The following is a 22,291-nucleotide window of genomic DNA, read 5'->3' on the forward strand; positions in this document are numbered from 1 at the left end:
GGAGCTATATCAAGTTATACATCGATTTGAACCAGTTGATTTGCACAAGTGTTGGAAGTCGTAACAGAATATTACGTTCAGTCAAATCGGACAAAAATTGCGGCTTCCAGGGACTCCAGACGTGAAATCGGAAGATCGTTTTATATGGGAGCTATATCAGGTTATCGATCTATAGCTTGATTTAAACCATACTTTGCACAAGTGTTGGAATTCCTAACGGAACACTCGGTTAACAATTATGGCTTGTAGAGATTGAGGAAGTCAAGTCGGTAGGACCATTTTATGTGGGAGCTATATACAAATCTGAAACTATATACGAATCTAATATGGAGCTATATACGAATCTCACATGGAGCTATATACTAATCTGATATGGCCCATTTGCAATCCCCAATAACCTACGTCAATAGCTATAGCGATTTCGACAGACGGACGGACATGGCTAGATCGCCGCAGAAAGTCGAGACCTTACGGGGTCGCAGATCATTATTTCGAGGTGTTACAAACGGAATGACTAGAATAGTACATTCCCTATCCTATGGTGGTGTATTTAAAAATACTATTGTTTCCAGTTGACAGAAGCATTTTAAACCGAAAAATTTGAAAACAGTGCATTATACTGGTTTTTAATTAATTGCATTTTTTTTGTTGACAGAATTATTGGCCTCGTGAATGTCGCAATGTCTGGCACAGATTTGTGTAAATTTGTTGTTAAAATGGGTAAATGGATTACTTGTGTCGAGAGTACTTCTTCTAAATATTTTGGTAAAAAAAATTTTAATGACTTGCTTGGGTAAAAGTTTGTCAATTCTTAACACTTTCTTGTTTTCCTTTGTGTTTATAACTGGGTTAAGTATGAAGAAACTTTGCTTGTAAACTTGTTCAGCTTGGGTGCCATCATAGCCATAATGAGATCTGTGCATGTTTTACGATTATTTTTAGTAAAATGGATAACCGCCAAGCTCTGTATATGGTTTGTTGTTATTGTTTTACTATTCTTTTTTTTTTTAATCACTAATAAAAACATTTTTCAATTTCCTTTGTACCCTAATGTTTGTTTGCATATTCGGAATTCATTCAACTTTTATATTGAAAAGTTCAATGTTCCAGCAACGAAGATAAGGTTATAATGCTTGGGTGTCAAATGGTGTGATAACATTGGAGTGAATGACAATGTTGTCCATTTCGACAACATTTGATGAGTGTGTGGGAAGACGAATTTGAAAATTAATTTCATTTGGTTGCATCGTAAAGCTGGTTTGCTCCATTCAAGAATATTTCAACAATAAGACCAAGGAGGGCTGAATTCAACGCGAAATGCTTAGGTACATAAAAATGCTTTAAACGTTCGGTAATATTTCATTCATTGATATGTACGGTTGACTATTTCGGAAAATACTTTCATTAGACATCCATTGGTCTGAAATTTATTAAAATCAGCTATCAGCATTTGAAAATTTTTAATGAAGAAATTTTTGTTAACTCTTTTTAAGACTTTAATGGGGTAGCATTTGCATTTGGATTTAAATTGGGAGTGCTCACAGCCAGCAGGCCTTAAAGCATCATCAATGAATCGTGTGGATTTCGATGTGAATATTTTAGCTTAAATGAATCTAATTTAAATTTGGTCACCGTTTTGCTTTAACTAACCGCACTCGCGATTTGTCTTTCTTCATTTCAGACCAAATGTTCAGTATTTCGTGGATTGGTACTGTGCCTTTGTTTAAACATCACCTACGCCAATGTTGTGCGTTTTCCAAGGGAATTGGATAAATATGGATTGGCATATATGATTCCATATGTTTTGCTACTATTTCTAGTCGGACTGCCTATTGTATTGCTGGAAATATCAGTGGGTCAGTTTTTAGGACAAGGAGCAGCACACACATGGCGGGCATCCCCAATATTCAAAGGTAAGTCAACATTTATTTTCTAAACCAAAAAACTGTTACTTACATAGTCAAATTATTAAATCCTCGATTTGGAAATCCTTTTGAATATAACAGAGCAGAATTTTTATACGAAATTTACTTAGTATTTGTAGTTGCCATTTCAATCATGGATTTCAATTAAACCATATAGCACCGTGTACCAGCTCATCAGAAAATTACCTACATATGTTAAAGTTTAAACACATATGGGCCTTCCTACCTATAGTTCACTAAAGTTTTGTTTTTTAACCGATCTCAGTAAAATCCGCAGTTATTATATTATTTTCTACAATAACATATACATGCCAAATATGGTTCATAAAGGTCACCTTTGATATAGCTGTCATATTAACCAAATCCACAATTAGTATTTGACAAAAGTAGTAAGTCTATGGCCATAAATGTATTTATTTTTACACCCTCCACCATAGGATGGGGGGGTGTACTAATTTAGTCATCGATATATTGATCTGAGGCCCAATATAGTATATATATTAGCCCGGGTCGATTTTTTTTAAGCGTATAGCGAAAACGTAAACTACAAACAACTCTAGAAGTTTCTCCGAAGAAACCATGTATCCAAAACAAAATCCTAATCCGCGCCTCTCGACTTCAAAATGTTTCCTGTTCTTTCGATGTAGTTCGATTATCATAAAATTTTCGTCCAAGGACGAACACTATTGATTTTGACCAAAATAGGTTCAGATTTAGATAAAGATCCCATATATATATATATATATATATATATATATATATATATATATATATATATATATATATATATATATATATATATATATATATATATATACATATATATCATTCGGCATGGGATTTTAAGGCTCTAGTAGCCATAATTTTAGTCCGATCTTTACACAATTTTGCACAAAACGTTCCAACATGTGTGAATAATTATACCCTACACCATTACTGTGGTACAGGGTATTATAACTTTGTGAATTAGTTTGTAACACCCAAAAGGAAGAAAGATTGACCCATTGATAAGTATACCGATCGACTCAGAATCACTTTCTGATTCGATTTGGTACAGGCATGTGTTTTGGTCTAGAGACGAAGCCTATTGAAATTGAAAAAAATCCGTTCAGATTACTGAAAATCGTCCGATTTTCAGTAATAATTCAATAAAATAGTCATTTGTAGACCGATTCTCTCGAAATTTGGCATTTATTGGCTCATCTTGCCAAAATTTTGCAGAACACTTTCCTCGACGACTGCCACGGTATCTGAGGAGTTTGCTCGTAATCGGTTCAGATTTAGGTATAGCTCTCATACATATTCGATTTAGATATAGCTGTCATATATGTATATCGCCAGATTTTCATCCCAAGAGCCACTGCAAGCGCATTGTTTGCCATGTTGTTGTCATTTGTCAACAGTAGTTCTTATAGTTTGAACATATTTGCGCGCCGAGGTCCATCAAAATTGTTTTATCAAAATCGGTTCACTTTAGATATAGCTCCAATATATCTTTCATCAGATATGATATTTGTATGCTCTAGTAGTCTGAAATTTTGCATGAAGTGTGCCAGTGTGATCCAAATCGGTTTATTACCTGATATATGATCTCGTGTCTCTAATTCGTTAACCTCTAGGGGGCGCAATTATTACCCGATTTGTTTTTTTTTTACCATCAACAACTGTGCCAAGTATGGCCCAAATCGGTTCACAACCTGATATAGCTCCCATATAAACCGATCTTGTGTCTTGAATTCGTGACCCTCTAGAGGGCGCAATTATTAACCGATTTGTTTTTTTTACCCTCAACAACTGTGCCAAGTATGGCCCAAATCGGTTCACAACCTGATATAGGTCCCATATAAACCGATTTCGGGTCTTGAATTCGTGACCCTCTAGAAAGCGAAATTATTATCCGACTTGTCTGGAATTTTGCATAAAGTGTTTTGGTTTGACCATCAACAACTGTGCCAAGTATAGCTCAAATCGGTTCACAACCTGATATAGCTCCCATATAAACCGATCTCCATTCTTCACTTCTTGAGCTGCTAGATGCCGCAAGTAATAACCGATTTGGCTGAAATTTTGAATGAAGTGGTTTGTGTTGACTTCCAACGACTGTGCCAAGTATGGTCTTAATCGGACCATAACCTGATATAGCTCCCATATAAACAGATCTTCCGATTTTATTTTTTGAACCACTATAGGGCGCAATTCTTATCGGACTTGGCTACGGACGACGTTAATAAATCTCCGGGCCCGGACGGTATATCAACGCTTGTCCTTTGTAAGTATTCTTGGACGCTTGCTCGTCCACCACGCAACCTTTTCAACCTTGCTTTCCGTGCGGGAGTTTTCCCGGCGCGTTGGAAGGTTGCAAACGTTCAGGCCATCCCCAAAAAAGGTGGGGCGAACAAACCTGCGAATTACCGGCCAATTGCGATATGCTCCGCGCTCTTCAAGGTTATGAAGAGTATGTTTAACCAGATAGCCAGTATAGGTTCCAAATAGACAGTATGGGTTCCGCAGAAATCGCTCTACGGCAGACCTAATGGCATTTTTGTTGGAACGATGGAGTCGCTCTATCCACCAGTTTGGTGAGAGTAAGGTCGTGGCTCTGAATATCTATAAGGCATTTGATAGGGTCTGGCACGGTGCTCTTTTATCAAAGCTTGTCGCTTTTGGGGTCGGTAATAACTTCGTTCGATTTATATCGAGCTTTCTCAGAGATCGCACTATACGAGTTGCTGTAGATGGGTTCTCATCCAATGAGTATACATTGACCGCAGGTGTGCCATAAGGCTCTGTCCTTTCCCCTTCCCTTTTTCTTATTTTCATTGCCGATCTTTTGGGTCAGACTTCGAACCCAGTCTACCCATTTGCCGATGACAGTAGTCTGTGTCATTCATATTCATTCGACTATAGGCCCAGTCGTCAAGAGATTGTGGATAGGAGGCGCATTATGGATGAGACGCTCTCCTAGGATTTGTTGGCTATTTCCGAGTGGGGTAGAATGAACAGAGTAGACTTTAACACTTTAACGCACAGAAGACGCAGTGCTGTTTCTTGTCTCACAAGCGTTCTCTTGATGTTCTGGGCATGAAGATACAATGTGATCTCCGTTAGTCAAAACACGTATTCGAAGTGTCGAAAGAAGCATTCGAATGTTTGGGCTTACTTAAGCGGTGCAAGAAATATTTCACCCCTTTTGATCTTCTCAATAACTATACTACCTACATCAGGCCGAGGATGGAATATAACTCTCATATACGGGCAGGAGCACCAAAATCATCCTTGGAGCTACTTGACCGGGTTCAACGGAAAGCGATGGTGTTGATTGGGGATAGTAGAGTATCCAACTCTATTGCTTCACTTGAACATCGTCGGAATTTGGGTAGCGTTGCATTGCTCTATCCTTATTTTTATAGCTATTTTTCCAGGGATATTCGTCTTCTTATCCCTGACGTTAGGAAGTTCACTAGGAATGCAAGATTTGCCAGGAACTCACACCCGTTTGTAACTGATTGGCCAGTCGACCGAACCATCCATTACCGAGAAAATAAATTTTTCGCCCGGACCATTCGTATGTGGAATCGACTTCCGGCTAATGTCTTTCCCATTGATATTGACATTCAGAAATGTAAGACGAATATTAATAAACACTACCCCCCTCCAACCCTTAACTTTCCTAATTGCCAACGCAATGCACTGCATATATAGGGGAAAATCCCTGTGTGTTGGTTTGAATTCCACTTTGGTATCCAAAAGCGAAATCAAGTATGGGCCTAATCGGTTCATAACTTGGTATAACTCAAATAGCATGGCAATGCTTATCTACAATATTATCCTTTGTTTGCCTATAAAGAAATCCATGGTCGAGGGTATAAAAGATTCGGTCCGGCCGAACTTAGCACGCTTTTACTTGTTAATATTGTAACTTTCCGGTTTCCAGAAATCTCACTCCCGAAACTTTTTAGGCTGTAAGATTGCGTATGTTGCGTGGAAAAGAGAAGTGCAAATAAAACACCAGGGTTTTAGTCATAAGTTTGGGTATTTATTGTAGTAAACAATTTACCTTTAAACAACCGAACCGATTCGGGAAAAACTTGGCTTTGATGCTGGATACCTTAGTAGATGCCATGTACAACATTTCAACCAAATTGGACAAACATCTCGACTCAGAGAGGTAAAATTGTGAGATCGGTTTATATGGGAGCGATATCAGATTATGGACCGATTCAGACCATATTTGACATGTATAGAGGTCATAGAAACAGTCACTGTGCAAAATTTCAGACAAATCGCATAAGAATTATGTCATCTAGAGGCTCAAGTATTATTATCGGGAGATCGGTTTATATGGGAGCTATATCAGGTTTTGAACCCATTCGGACCATACTTTACGCAGTTGATGTAAGTCATAATAAAACACTTCATGTAAAATTTCAGCTTTATAGCGGCTCAAGAAGTCAAGACCCGAGATCGATTTATATGGGAGCTATATCAGGTTTAAATCCCAATTGGACCATACTTCCCACAGTTGTTGGAAATTAAAACAAAACACTTCATGCAAGAATTGCGCCCTCTAGAAGCTCAAGAAATCAATATCCAGGATCGGTTTATATGGCAGCTATATCAAAACATGGACCGATGTAGCCCAGTTACATTCCCAACCGACATACTACTACTAAAAGGAAGTATTCGTGCAAAATTTCAAGCGGGTAGCGTTATTATATTGAAAGTTAGCGTGGTTTCGACATACGGACGGACATGGCTAAAACTACTTAGAATGTCAAGACGATCATGAATATATTTACTTTGTTTGGTCTCAGATAAATATTTCGATGCGTTGCAAACGGAATGGCGAAATTAGTATACCTACTACGCTATGGTGGGGGTATAGAAATGGTAAAAACGGCAACCCTGTTTATCGCAGATGGACAACAAAGTTGTTTGAGGTTCATTATTAACCATGTGTCTAAAAGTATGCTATACTTTTAAGTTTTTTTTTAATACTGCTGGAATGAATTTAGTTTTTTTATACCCTCCACCATAAGATGGGGGGTATACTAATTTCGTCATTCTGTTTGTAACTACTCGAAATATCCGTCTGAGACCCCATAAAGTATATATATTCTTGATCGTCGTGACATTTTATGTCGATCTAGCCATGTCCGTCCGTCTGTCCGTCCGTCCGTCCGTCCGTCTGTCTGTCGAAAGCACGCTAACTTCCGAAGGAGTAAAGCTAGCCGCTTGAAATTTTGCACAAATACTTCTTATTAGTGTAGGTCGGTTGGTATTGTAAATGGGCCATATCGGTCCATGTTTTGATATAGCTGCCATATAAACCGATCTTGGGTCTTGACTTCTTGAGCCTCTAGAGTGAGCAATTCTTATCCGATTGGAATGAAATTTTGCACGACGTGTTTTACTATGATATCCAACAATTGTGCTAAGTATAGTTCAAAACGGTCCATAACCTGATATAGCTGCCATATAAACCGATCTTGGGTCTTGACTTCTTGAGCCTCTAGCGTGCGCAATTCTTATCCGATCACAATGAAATTTTGCACGACGTGTTTCGTTATGATATCCACTAACTGTGCCAAGTATGGTTTAAATCGGTTGATAACCTGATATAGCTGCCATATAAACCGATCTTGGGTCTTGACTTCTTGAGTCTCTAGAGTGCGCAATTCTTATTCGATTGGAATGAAATTTTGCACAACGTGTTTTGTTATTATATCCAATAACTGTGCCAAGTATGGTTCAAATCGGTAAATAACCTGATATAGCTGCAATATAAACCGATCTTGGGTCTTGACTTCTTGAGCCTCTAGAGGGCGCAATTCTTATCCGATTGGAATGAAATTTCGCACGACGTGTTTTGTTATGATACCCAACAACTGCGCCAAGTATGTTTGAATTCGGTCCATAACCTGATATAGCTGCCATATAAACCGATCTTGGGTCTTGACTTCTTGAGCCTCTAGAGGGCACAATTCTTATCCGATTTGAATGAATTTTTGCACGATGTATTTTGTTATGATATCCAACAACTGTGCCAAATATGGTTGAAATCAGTCCATAACCTGATATAGCTGTCTTATAAACAGATCTGGGGATTTGACTTCTTGAGCTTCTAGAGGGCGCAATTCCTATCCGATTTGGCTGAAATTTTGCATGGCGTATTTTATTTTCACTTTCAACAACTGTGTCAAATAAGGTTCACATCGGTTCATAACCTGATATAGCTGCCATATAAACCGATCTGGGATCTTGACTTCTTGACCCCTAGAGGTCGCAATTATTATCCGATATGCCTGAAATTTTGTACGACGGATCCTCTCATGACCATCAACAAACGTGTTTATTATGGTATGAATCGGTCTATAGCCCGATACAGATCCCATATAAATCGTTCTCTCTATTTTAATTCGTGAGCACCAATGGGCGCAATTCTTATTCGAATTGGCTGAAATTTTACACAGGTCTCCAACATATAATTTAATTGTGGTCCGAACCGGACCATATCTTGATATCGTTTTAATAGCAGAGCAACTCTTTTCTTATATCCTTTTTAGCCTAAGAAGAGATGCCGGGAAAACAACTCGACAAATGCGATCCATGGTGGAGGGTATATAAGATTCGGCCCGGCCGAACTTAGCACGCTTTTACTTGTTTTATCTTTAATCTGTGAAGAGATTGGCAACTCAAGACAATCGTTATCAACGACGATGGAGCGAATCGTTTATTTCCGAATTTTTATTGTCGATATAAATTTTTTAAATCTGCTCATTTCTAATCCGCAACAAGGAATAAACAAACAAATAGGACAATTTTTAAACTATTAGCGAATTTGTTCAATAATGTATGGTCGTCCAGAGAAATGATTTGATGGTCCCATTACCTGCAATAAAGTGGCCCACTTATTGTATTTAAACGATGTTAATTTTGAAAAAAGTGTAGTATTTATAATTTAAGAAATAATAAACGGAGTAAGTAATTGGTTTTTGCTAAAAATTTTATGTCTTTAAATCAGTTTATATACCATCTAGGAGACATGCTATACAGATGGATGAAAGCTAGTGGGAGTCTACATTGTGAACCCAAGAACTTAGATCTGTTTTCGACTGCCTGATCATAATGAGAGTGAGGTGGTGAGGACGTTGAGTGTAAACATATTTACATTACTTTACTTTAATTGGCTATGACAGAATATTTGTGCTCCTAGCCAAACGTTGAATAGCGTTTCAAGCGCCTCGATCTTCTGCGCTCATTCTAAACTCTCTGACACCAAGTTTCGAGGTGTCTCCCACCACTTGATCTTTCCATCGGGCTTTTGGTCTTCCCGGTTTGAGTGTACCACCGTGTTTGCCTTCAAAAGACTTCTTTACTGGAGCTTCTTCATCCATTCTGACAACATGACCTAGCCAACGCAGCCGTTGTATTTTGATGCGTGTAACTATGCTATCGTCATCATACAGCCTATATTCTCCATTAACGCAAACTGGTCCATATATTTTACGAAGAATCTTTCTCTCAAATACTCCAAGCACTGCCTCATCTGCTTTCACAAGTACCCATGCCTCAGAAACATCTAACAACATGGATAGTATCAGTGTCTTGTATAGTGCAATCTTTGTCTGTCGAGAGGTGGCCTTGTATCTAAACTGCTTACTTAATCCAAAGTAGCATCTGTTTGCCAGTATTATTTTTCGCTTTATTTCAAAAGTGATTCGGTTGTAGTTCCTAACTTTCTCCTTTTTTGTTGAAACCATCCCTTTTGTCTTATCTCCATTTACTGCCAGACCCATTTTCACGGACTCTCTTTTGATTCTTTCAAAGGCTGCAGTTACTACTTCCGGTGACCGACCTATGATGTCGATGTCGTCGGCATAGGCGAATTCACATCTGCATCTCGAATAATCTTCCCCAGCAGAATATTAAAGAGATCACACGATAGGCTGTCTCCTTGTCTGAAACCTTGTTTGGTTGGTATTAAATGGTTCGGGAGATTATTTCCTATTCGTACTGAGGAACGCGTATCAGCAAGTGTCATCCTGCAGAGTCTTATTAATTTTGCAGGGATACAAAACTCAGACATGGCTTGAAATACTTTTGAACGTAAAGGCGTATCGAAAGCGGCTTTCCTTCTCCTTCCTGTCCTTTTCGGGTCTTTTCCAGGATATGGCGCAGTGGGAATATCTGGTCTAGGGTAGATTTACCAGATCTAAAGTCGATTGATAGGGCCCAATTGTCTCATTGACGTTTGGTTTTAATCTTTCACACAGTACGCTCGAAAGTATCTTGTATGCGATGGGGAGAAGACTTATTCCTCTGTGTTTGGCACATTCCGTCTTATCTTCTTTATTGTGTACGGCACATAGTATGCTGAGGTTCCAATCATCGGGTATGCGTTCTTCTAGCCAGACTGCGCAGATAAGCTGATGCATATGTCTTATCATCGTGTCGCCTTCGGTCTTAAATAGTTCAGCGGGTAACCCGTCGGCTCCTGCTGCCTTGTTCTTCTTTAGTCGGGTCACTGCTACTTGGACCTCTTTCTGACTAGGAGGTAAACATTCTATACCATCATCATTGATTGGTTCTGCGGTATCCTCTTAGCCGCCAACGTCGGATACTAGCATTTGGGTAAAATGTTCTTTCCATATCCTCAGCATGTTATCTGTGTCAGTTACTAGATTCTCTGCAGAAGGATGTGCCTGCACCAAAGCCATCGGGTTGATGTTTGATTCTTTGGTAGAATTTCCGGACTTCATTCTGACTCCTGTAGATCTTAATTTGCTCACACTCACGTCTTTCCATTTCCTTTTTCTTTCTGCGGAATAGACGTTTCTCCTCTGTCCTTTTCTCCCGATATTTCTCCTTCATCTGGCGTGTTGCTACTGATTGCAGGGTTGCTCTATATGCCGCATTCTTGGCTTCATTAGCATCTCGACACTCTTGGTCGTACCATGGGTCTCTTGGAGGAGGCTTCCGGTACCCAAGTACGGAATACGCGGCATTCTCCATGGAGTGGGCATTAGTTTGCCACTGCGCCATTATATCATCGGAACAAGGAATGCTTTCATCAAGTAGTTGGGTCAGTCGAGTGGAGTATGCTACTGCAATCTGTTGTGTTTGCAGCTCTTCAATGTCCAACTTCCGTGCAGTGTCAGATCGTACTTTCCTCGCATTTGCTGCAACACGGTAATGATCCGAATCTAAATTCGCTCCACGGATCAATCGTACATCAAATACGCTGGATGAATGCCTTCCATCTATCACAACGTGATCAATTTGGATCCTCGTGTGTTGATCGGATGACAGCCATGTGGCTCTGGAATATTTTTGTATTAAAAACTGGTGCTACTAACTACCATGTTTTTTGCCGTGGGGAAATCTATCAGCCTCAACCCATTGCTGGTTGCTATCTCGTGGAGGCTAAATTTTCCGACTGTTGGACCAAAAATGTCTTCCTTCCCTATCTTCGCATTAAAATCTCCCAGAAAAATTTTAATAGGCGCTAGTAGAAAATATCCTTGGTCTGCACGTCTTTGTCTTCCGTCGGGGCATGGGCACAAATAAGGCTGATGTTGAAAAATTTGGCTTTTATGCCGATTGTGGCTAGTCTCTCATCCACCTCGCTCATCATAAAGCTGGAGACAAGGTATTTCAGTCTCCGACTAACCACAAATCCACAGCCAAATTCATGCCTTGTGTTATGGCAGCTATAGTATAGTTCGTCACCGTTTGGTGTTGTAGTGACGCCACTCCCAGTCCATCGCACTTCCTGTAAGGCGGTAATATCTGCCTTGTACTTCTCTAATACATCCGCCAGCGCGTATATTGCACCTTCTCTATGTAGAGTGCGGACATTCCAGGTGCAGATCCGCAAATCATGGTCCTTTTTTCGTTTGCGTTGGTTGTCAATGCTGGGGGGTCCATTTTTGCTATTCCTTTGTTTCTCATAGTTTTCTGGGGGCGGGTTACTGGCCCAGCGCCCCAACCTCATGGTTTTTGTAGGATTGAACATGTATCCCTAGTTGTGGCGAGCCGCTTGCTTCCAGATCCGACGCTCGCCTCCAGCCGCCCCTAACCTGGGAACAGACGCTGATGTTGGCCATTGGTTATTTGAAGGCGCCAATATCTTGCCTTGTCATCTCGAGTATCATTGGCACTCAGTATTTAATTAAGAGCCAGTGCCAACCGACTCCTCACTGAGAATCTCTTCTTGAAAATCGCTGACTGGCCGCGGTTGCATCAACTGCTGCCATCAACAAACTTGGTTAACACGCAGCCGCAGTCCGATTAAGGGTGTGGCCGACGAACGCGCATTTAACACTGTGAAACTGCGAAACGGTCGCTAGGACGGCGAAAATACCATAGGGAGATCCGGATCTTGAGAAGGCGAGGTTATTACTGAAAGGAAGTAAGAAGTAGGTCAGTATAGCTTTCGGTATCATAACAGGACACATAAGACTACGAGCTCACTTATGCAAAATTGGTGCGGCAGCTGATAGCATGTGGGGAAAATGATGAGACGTTGGAGTATTTCCTATGTCATTTTCGGGCTTTCGCGGCCAACAGACACCGGTACTTAGGTGGGGACACTAACCAGACATGAACCAACTTAGGGGCGTGGTATAACTTAGATTTTCTTTTTCGAGCTTACCTTTTGGTATTTAGAGCTCACAACGAACCGATTACAGGCTTAGATGTATGCCTATAGTGGCATGGGGTTGACTAATATCCGCACTCACTTTTCAACCGAACCTATTTTGAAGAAATAAAATAGTGTATTGATTGAAGCTTCGTGGGATTGGTATATACCAGGGCTATATTACCATTTGCATACCGATCTAGGTGATTTTTGGTATGACTGTTGGAAAGTTTAGTTTACTTTGTTTTCGAATCTTCTGCTAAATTGGGTTAAAATTCAAGTTTTTTAAGAAGCAAAATGTGAGGATCTTTATAAACGAGAGCTGTATCTACAGGGTTTTTTTTTTCAGGGACTCTACACAAGAAAACCGATAGGGACGCAAACGACGCCATTTTTTTGCCGCTCTTTCTCTTCAGTAAGGTTTGGCATTTCATGATGGAGAGATATATGAGTCAACAACGATTCGAAATTATTAAAATTTACTACCTAAATTCGGAGTCTGTGGCCTCAACATTAAAAGGTTCAGCGATGAGACTCATTTCTGAATGGTTTTGTCAGTAAGCTAAATATGCGTAATTGGTCAGACAACATTGCACATGTACTCCATGAGTCATCATTGCATTCCGAAAAAATTACGGTTTGGTGTGGTTTATGGGCAGACGGAGTCATTGGGTCGTACTTCTTTCGTGACGTTTCTATGAATGTTAAACGCTACCGTTCAATGATGATATGGACTTGAAGGACATGTGGTTCCAACAGGACGGTGCCACAAGCCACACAGCAAATCTCACAATAAATTTATTGCAAACCAAGTTTGGAAAACGTGTTATCTCACGAAATGATCCAGTCGATTGGGTGTCTTGGTCATGCGATTGTACGCCGTTTGTCTATTTCCTGTGGGGCTACGTCAAGTCTATGGTCTATGCCAACAATCCAGCGACGATTGATGAACTTGGTGTGAATATCGAACGCAAAATTGCTGCGGTATCGACCGATTTATGCTTGTACACTGTCGATAATTGGGTTCAGTATCTGGACTTCTGAAAGCGTACCCGTGGTGGTCACGCAAACGAAATCGAGTTCCACACATAATGCTGTAGAACGTACTTTCACAGAAATAAAGAATTTCATTTATATCCACAAACGTTTTTGTTTTATTTGAAACTTAAACTTTGTAGCGCTCTTATTGAAAAACCCGATATTGAAGAGCCTATATGGTTGGTAGTTTTCGTGGTTGTTGAAGAGCACACATTTCCACCGAATCTAATGAAAATTGAGCCTTCTAGGCGGGAGTTCGGTCTACAAGGGGCTATTTCCATATATGGACCTATCAGGTTGACATTTGGCAATTTAGAACGTCAAGAACATGTTTACTTTATAGGGTCACAGGTTGTTGTTGTTGTAGCAGTTTATTGTGTTCTATCTTTCGTCTGCTTGATTCTGTTGAGTGTCAAGACCCAGGAACTCTGCGACTAAGATGGTTTGGGTCCCCAGGGTTCAGGGTTTGAGTCGAGTGGGTCTGGCTGGGCAGTTAAACAGGTGACGAGTATCGTGCGGTCCCTGGTTGCAATCGGGATATACATCTTGCCAATTGCTTTGTACGTGGTCAACAAGGTTTCTTCGTCTGCACCCCAAGTGCTGCCAGCAAGTGACTTAAGGACCTTGTTTCTACTTTTGACTTTATCGCAGATTGCTGTGGCATGTGGGGAGAATGTGTAAGAGCTGTCAAATGCAATGCCAAGTATTTTGGGACACTTGATGGTCGGAATTATTTCTCCATCGACCATCACAGTCAGCCCAGTATTCACCTCACGCGTATTTGTAGTGAACAGTGTGGCTGAAGATTTGGTGGCGGATATCTTCAGATTTCTTGCAGCGAAATATGAGGCAAGTTCGTTGAGATAGACGTTCAACCTATCGCAGATGTCATCAATGGGTGGGGGGCCTGATGCCATGATCGTACAATAGTCCGCATATGATACGATCTCTATGCCGTCTGGAGGGGGTTGAATGGAGGATAGGTAGAGGTTAAACAGTGCCGGAGATATCACCCCACCATGAGGAACTCCCTGTTTCACTCTACGGAGCTTCGACTTCTTATCACTAAATTCCACAAATGACTGTCGACCATACAGATAATTTGCGACACAGCGTTTCAGGCCTGGCTGGAGGGACGTGTTGGCGATGTTCTCAAATAATTTGGCATAGTTGACCGTGTCGCATGCCTTCGATTGGTCCAGTTCCACGAGGACCGTGCTATCACATAGCCTGGGCTGATTGAAGCCACGGCAAATGTGTGCGGTGATGGCATTCAGTTGTGGTGCTGTGCAGTCTTCGAAATCCATGTTGGTGCTCGGCGAATGGAAATTCTCCTACGAGGCTCGGGAGGAGTAATGCCTCAAGCGTCTTTGCCACTGGTGAGAGAAGGGAGATCGGTCTGTACGACTCCCCCAAACTCGGGTCTTTTCCAGGCTTCAGTAGGGGGATCACTCTGCCCATTTTCCAGACATCGGGAACAATAAGAGTGTTCGAAGACAGGTTGAGGACAGTTGTAAGGTACTCAACTCCAAGTGAATCCAGATTCTTCAACATCAATGTAGAAATTCGGTCGGGGTCTAACGCCTTAGATGATTTAGCGCCACAGATGACATTCGTAACTTCGCCCACGGTAAATTGTGATGGCCGTTCAGACCACAAATACGGCGAATAGCTCTCATTCTTGCCCTGTCTCTCTCGAAATACACAATAAATTGACGGTTGAACAACCTGGCGCATCTCTTCGGATCAGTCACGGTTATTTCGCCAAAATTGACTGATGTCCTGTTGTCCCGTCTTCCGGGATTCAAGAGTGGCTTAACAGTAGACAACAGTTTGCCTACACCGGTGCCTAAGTGACATTGCTCCAAGTGTTCCAGCCACAAATTCCGCTTATGTTCGTTGACTACACTGTTTATTTCCAGATTCAGCTCTCTGAGTCTGGGGTTAGCGGGGTCCATACCACGAATCCCATCACGCTCGTCTCCGAGTACCACTGCTTGCGCCGGGAAATTCTCGGAATTTCCTCTGAGCCACTAGCACATCAGAGGGAGGTGGCAGTTCACTGAAGCGGCGATTGGTATACTCTCTGAAGCTAGCCCAATCGGCCTTCTTATGATTGATAAACGTCCGGCGCTCAGAGGTTATGAAGTCAGGTGGTTGGTCGATGGTGAGAATTATGGGGAGGTGGTCTGGCCCCAAAGATATGACGGCTTGCCAGGATACGTCACTCAGGAGATCAGGGGATGCAATGGAGATGTCTGGCGAGCTGCTGCACCTCCTCGTAATCCTAGTGGGGGCATCCTCATTCACCGTGCAAAACGTGGAGCTTTTAATCTGCTTTGCCAAAGCTATGCCACGCAGGTCGTTACCTAGGGGAGAATGCCATGAAGTGTGATGCGCATTGAAGTCCCCTAGAACCAAGCGATTATTGCTAGATAGCAACCTACCTATGTCGGGGTTTTAAGCCTGGCCATTAATCGGGACACAGCTACCAACCGGCGGTATGTACACGTTGTATAGCTCTATCTCGGCAGTACCAGACCTGACTGCTATCCCCATGCATTCCATGTAGGGGTCACTAGCGTCAATCGCAGGCGAGATAGATCTATTTGGCGAACAGAACCAGGGTCCGGGGTTCTTTTCAATCCCGGCACGTGATTGAAAAGGACGAACAGGTACACTGAGGCGGCAGCCCTTGCCGATGAGGATTCCATCGGTTCAATCCAATGCGTACAACCAACTGCCATGGGATTTTTTTTTCTCATAATTGTGGAAATAACGGGTAGCAATTTTTTGTAAACATTTAGATCTTTAAAGTTTAATTTTTTTGGAAACTCGTATTGCTTATTAACTAACACCAAATTTACATTTTTTTAAGGCGCCTGCATAATTAGCCGTTTTTCATCATGGATTTCGACGATATGGATATCGCTGCAAGCAGTAATGGCCTTGGGATATATTGGAATGTTCTCCTTCAACACAGTGCCCTTTCGAGAATGTGTGGGCAATATAATTCGTCAATCGGTATGACATAGCTACAGCGCTTCTATAAGATTTTTAAAAACTCTTCAATGATGTATTTTTCAGGATGGTTATCGGCTAACCAATAACAGTGCCCAAGAATGTATGCAGAAAACATTTTTAACACCATTTTGGGAAAATCCATTCTTCTTTGGCCTACTCTCTATTGGTTTGATTGCTATATGGCTGATGGTGATGTTATGGTAAGTAAAGTCGACACCGGATAAGTAAAACGCTTAAAAGGCATCTATTTCATTTCGCTTATCCGTAAATTTCAGTTAAGCGTTGTTGTTTTTGTTGTAGCAGTTTATTGTGTTCTATCTTTCGTCTGCTTGATTCTGTTGAGTGTCGAGACCCAGGAACCCTGCGACTAAGATGGGGTGCGTCCACAGGGATCTGGGTCTGAGTCGAGTGGGTCTGGCCGGGCAGTTAAACAGGTGACGTGTATCGTGCGGTCCCTGGTTACAATCGGGACATACATCTTGCACGTCGGCATCAATCCTAGCTCTGTGGGAATTGAGGCAGCTGCATCTGCCGTAATTGAGCCAGAACCACTCTGGTTTGCCGGGGGAGGTCGATTTCTTCGGGTGCAATGGGTGGCGGTCGTTCTCCAAGGACTACATTCACCCGGTAGCCAATTACCGCATCTGCTACCGTGTCTGCGTGAATGTTGTTCAGACCCGCTTGATATGCCGCTTGATCTAGAGGTTCTCTCTTGTAGCGCTGAACCTCACGATCTAGATCGTCTAGATCATATAAGGCTTCTGGGCGGTGGATATCTATCCACAAGATGATGGTTTGGATGGTTTCTGAGATAACACCCCAAAAGGTATTGCTTGGACAGCATGTAGTTATGTCTTCGCACTGGTAGGATCTTTGTCTCCTGATGGAGGTGGTCCACATGAGAAATGAGGAGACAGCCCGTCGCAGTTCGGACGGCGGCATTCTGAGAGATCTGAATATTATTCCACTGCGTGCCACAAAGTTGACGCGACCACACTGGCGCTGCATAACTTACCACAGACCGGCCAATTGCTTTGTACGTGGTCAACAAGGTTTCTTTGTCTGCACCCCAAGTGCTGCCAGCAAGTGACTTGAGGACTTTGTTTCTACTTTTGACTTTATCGCAGATTGCTGTGGCATGTGAGGAGAATGTGTATGAGCTGTCGAATGTGGCGCCAAGTATTTTGGGACACTTGATGGTCGGAATCATTTCTCCATCGACCATCACAGTCAGCTCAGTATTCACCTCATGCGTATTTGTAGTGAACAGTGTGGCTGAAGATTTGGTGGCGGATATCTTCAGATTTTTTGCAGCGAAATATTAGGCAAGCTCGTTGAGGTAGACGTTCAACCTATCGCAGATGTCATCAATGGGTGGGGGGCCTGATGCCATGATCGTACAATCGGCATATGATACGATCTCTATGCTGTCTGGAGGGGGTGGAATGGAGGATAGGTAGAGGTTAAACAGTGCTTGGGGAACTTCCTGTTTCACTCTACGGTGTTTCGACTTCTTATCCCTAAATTCCACAAATGACTGTCGACCACACAGATAATTTGCGACCCATCGTTTCAGGCCTGGCTGGAGGGACGTGTTGGCGATGTCCTCAAATAATTTGGCTTGGCTGACCGTGTGCGGTGATGGCATGCAAAGCTGTTGTTGTGCTGTGCAGTCTCCGAAATCCATGTTGATGCTCGGCGAATGGAAATCCTCCCACGAGGCTCGGGAGGAGTAATGCCTCAAGCGTCTTTGCCACTGGTGGGAGAAGGGAGATCGGTCTGTACGACTCCCCCAAACTCGGGTCTTTTCCAGGCTTCAGTAGCGGGATGACACGTTGAGGACTGTGGTAAGGTACTCAACTCCAGGTGAATCCAGATTCTTCAACATCAATGTAGAGATTCCGTTGGGGCCCAACGCCTTAGAAGATTTGGCGTCACGGATGACATTCATAACTTCGCCCACGATAAATTGTGATGGCTGTTCATCACGGTTATCTCGCCAAAAGTGCCTGAGGTCCTGTCATCCCGTCTTCCGGGGTTCGAGAGTGACTTAACAGTGGCCCACAGTTTGCCTATACCGGTGCTTAAGTTACATTGCTCCAAGTGTTCCAGCCACAAGTTCCGCTTATGTTCGTTGACTACCCTGTTTATTTCCAGATTCAGCTCGCTGATTCTGGGGTTAGCGGGGTCCATAGCACGAATCCCATCACGCCAGTCTGCGAGTACCACTGCTTGCGCCGGGAAATTGGGCCGCACTTGGGGTATTCGACCGGCTGGTATAAAGCGAGCGGCTGATGATGAATGATGTCTCGGAATTTCCTCTCGGCCACAAGCACATCAGAGGGGGGTGGTAGTTCACTGAAGCGGCGATTGGTATACTCTCTGAAGCCAGTCTAATCGGCCTTCTTATGATTGATAAACGTCCGGCGCTCAGAGGTTATGAAGACGGGTGGTCGGTCGATGGTAAGAATTCTGGGGAGGTGGTCTGAACCCAAAGAGATGACGGCTTGCCAGGATACGTCACTCAGGAGATCAGGGGATGCAATGGAGATGTCTGGCGAACTGCTGCACCTCCTCGAACTGCTGCACCTCCTGCTGGGCATCCTCATTCACCGTGCAAAACGTGGAGCTATCAATCTGCTATGCCACGCTGGTCGTTACCTAGGGGAGAATGCCATGACGTGTGATGCGCATTGAAGTCCCCTAGAACCAGACGATTATGGCCAGATAGCAACCCACTTATGTCGGGGTTGTAAGCCTGGCCATTAATCGGGACACAGCTACCAACCGGCGGTATATACACGTTGTATAGCTCTATCTCGGCTGTAACAGACCTGACTGCTATCCCCATGCATTCCATGTTGGGGTCACTAGCGTCAAGCGCAGGCGACATAGGTCTATACTGCACGGAATGTTGTATTACGAAGGCCAATCCCCCACCTCCATTCCTTGAGCGATCCTTACGTAGCACATTGTAACCGTGACAACTGTGCAATCTGCAGGTGTTGGTCAGCTTTGTCTCCTGGATCGCTGCGACCAATATGCTTTTCCGACTAATAAAGTCCACGATCTCATCGATCTTGCAACGAAGACTTCCCGGCACTGGCCTGGCAATATTAGGGCTAGGATGCTGCCGTTGCGTAAATTGCCGTACGGGAGAGGCCGGGTCACATAGTCCGACGACGAGGACGCCGAAGGCGACGACGACGACGCATGTGATCCACTGCTGGTTATGTTCGCACAGCACCTTGCGACATAGCCAGTATGACTATACTCCCGTAGTGATGTGAGGCCAGAGCAAGATCGGAAATGTACTCACTCCATGCACCGGTTACACCTCACCGACACCGACCGATGATGAAGACGGTTCTGGCAAACCGAACAGAACCAGGGTCCGGGGTTCTTTTCAGTCCCGGCACGGGCCAGAAGCGTGCGGAGAAGGCACTCCGGGATGTGCCTCTCCCATGACGAAAAAAGACGAACACGTACACTGAGGCGGCAGCCCTTGCCGATGAGGATTCCATCGGGTCAATTCGGTGCGTACAACCGGCTGCCCTGGGACTGCAACTACGCTGCAACCGAGATAAGTGAACTCATTTTCAATTAAGCGATAATGGATAAGTAAAGACGAATTTTCACTTCAGCGTACTAATTACGAGTAAAATAACCTGAGATAAAAAAAACAATGTTCTTTAAAAGTAAGATACAATTGTTATTAGCCCGGCACGGGGTAGTTGTGAGCACCACGCAGGCCGCAACATTGAGGTCCGATCTGTGTGGTATTCATTGCTGTCACGAGAAGCTTAGCTGCGAGTTACCGAGCGCGTCCACAGGTTGTAGATAGTGGAACGCTCCATACGGAGTAGCTGCAACGGCAGTCACGGACAATCAGCGGTATCGAGCGGAGAGTCTTAGTGAGAGTTTGGGCGGCACCGGCTCTTCCACAAATACTGGGTGCCTATGATGCTCGAAATGACAAGGCGAGATATTGGCGCCTTTAAATTACCAATGGCCAACTTGTTCCCGCCGCTATCGGCCCTTGGTACCGAGCTTGCGCACATACAGGAGCTTGACGAGGATCGCCAACTCCACAATAAAATGTCGCTACAACAACAACAACACAATTAGCGAACTGACTGATTAGGGGATCCTTTCAATTTCCAGAAAGTTTTCATCAGGTCTTAAATATGGTAATCCCACAATTGACATGACAATGGCAAGTTGATCAGGACAATAGGGGTGCTAAATGAATGGTATTCAAGAGTTGAGTATTCGGAAATCATTCAACAGGACATGTACAAATCTGATATCAATATTTGGCCCAAGGTGTCTGTCTGTCACGGTTCCACTCTCACAAAAACCCCAAAATGGACATGTTTGTCCAGCGATACGAAGTGGGTCTTAAATACAAGATTTTTGAGTGTAGACAGCGAATCAGGCATAAATATTTGGTGTAGGCAAAAATATCTGAATCAGGCATAAATATCTGGTGTACCAAAATCATCCCGCCAAAAAATGCTCTAAAGGAGACATGTATGCCTACCGGGATTATGATACTAAAATGAGATGTCCACTACCGACTTCAAATAAAGAGTAGAGTAAAATTTTTGTACTCAATTTGAGGTAAAGCTGGCACGAAAAAATCCTGTGGATCTTTAAAAAATGCTGTGTGCTATACACTAGATAACAAACACACTGGTTTGAGAAGAATCTATAGCATGTTCAACATATTTAAAAAAAAAACAACTAATTTTAAACAAGTAAAAGCGTGCCAAGTTCGGCCGGGCCGAATCTTGAGTACCCACTATCATGGAAAATTTACCCTTATCAACTGAGTCGATTTATTTTGTAGCAATCAAATCGGGAATTGATTGAGGCTTCAATGGTTTCAAGAAGTCATAACAGGATATCGGTACTTAGGGGGACTACATCACCATATTGACCGATTCGGATAAAACTTGGCACTGATGTTGTAAGTCATAAGATAGGTTTTTGGGTCAAATTTGAACCAAAATAGGGGAAAATTTGGGTTTCTAGGGAGCCAAGAAGTCAAAACCGGGGATCAGATTATACGTAGACCGATTCGGATCATACTTGGCATGAATGTTAAAAGTCATAACAAAAGTCTTTGTTCAAAATTTTAGCACTATCGGATGAAAATTGAGGCTTTTAAGGGCTCAAGAAATCACATCATGGGATATATGGGGGCTATGTCAGTTTATATACTGACTAGAATCTTATTTGGCATGGATGTTGGAAGTTATAACGCAAGTCTTTGTTCCAAATTTCAGACAAATCGGATGGGAATTGAGGCTTCTAGGGGCTCAAGAAATCAAATCGGTGGATCGGTTTATACGGGGGCTATATGCCAATCTGAATCGATATGACCCACTTGCAATTCCCAGGGACCTACATTAATGAGAAGTATCTGTGCTAAATTTCAAGCGGCTAGCTTTACGCTTTCGACCACTTTTGTGATTTCTACAGACGGACGGACATGGCTAATTCGACTTAGAATGTCGAGACGATCCAGACGATACCCCCATCCAGAATGGGGGTATCCTTGGTGGTGGGTATACAAGTATAAAATAATTGTTCAATTTAAAAGTTGAAGCTAAAGCAATGCTAGATCCTTCGGCATAAATATTAGGTTTCCAGA

The 22,291-nt window shown here is 42.7% G+C and overlaps 1 protein-coding gene across 2 annotated transcripts in view; it reads left to right on the forward strand.

The window, feature by feature from the left end:
• The window catches only part of LOC106082382 (sodium- and chloride-dependent GABA transporter 1), a 170,009-nt gene that overhangs the window by 144,904 nt on the left and 2,814 nt on the right, over nucleotides 1-22,291 (forward strand). For both annotated transcript variants that reach the window (XM_013244848.2, XM_013244852.2), the window contains exons 3-5: nucleotides 1,682-1,913; nucleotides 16,487-16,632; nucleotides 16,696-16,832. In XM_013244848.2, coding sequence (XP_013100302.1) covers nucleotides 1,682-1,913; nucleotides 16,487-16,632; nucleotides 16,696-16,832 — 515 coding nt within the window. The remainder of the gene's footprint in view (nucleotides 1-1,681; nucleotides 1,914-16,486; nucleotides 16,633-16,695; nucleotides 16,833-22,291) is intronic.

This window comes from Stomoxys calcitrans, chromosome 1 (assembly GCF_963082655.1).
Source record: "Stomoxys calcitrans chromosome 1, idStoCalc2.1, whole genome shotgun sequence".
NCBI classification, from domain to species: domain Eukaryota; kingdom Metazoa; phylum Arthropoda; class Insecta; order Diptera; family Muscidae; genus Stomoxys; species Stomoxys calcitrans.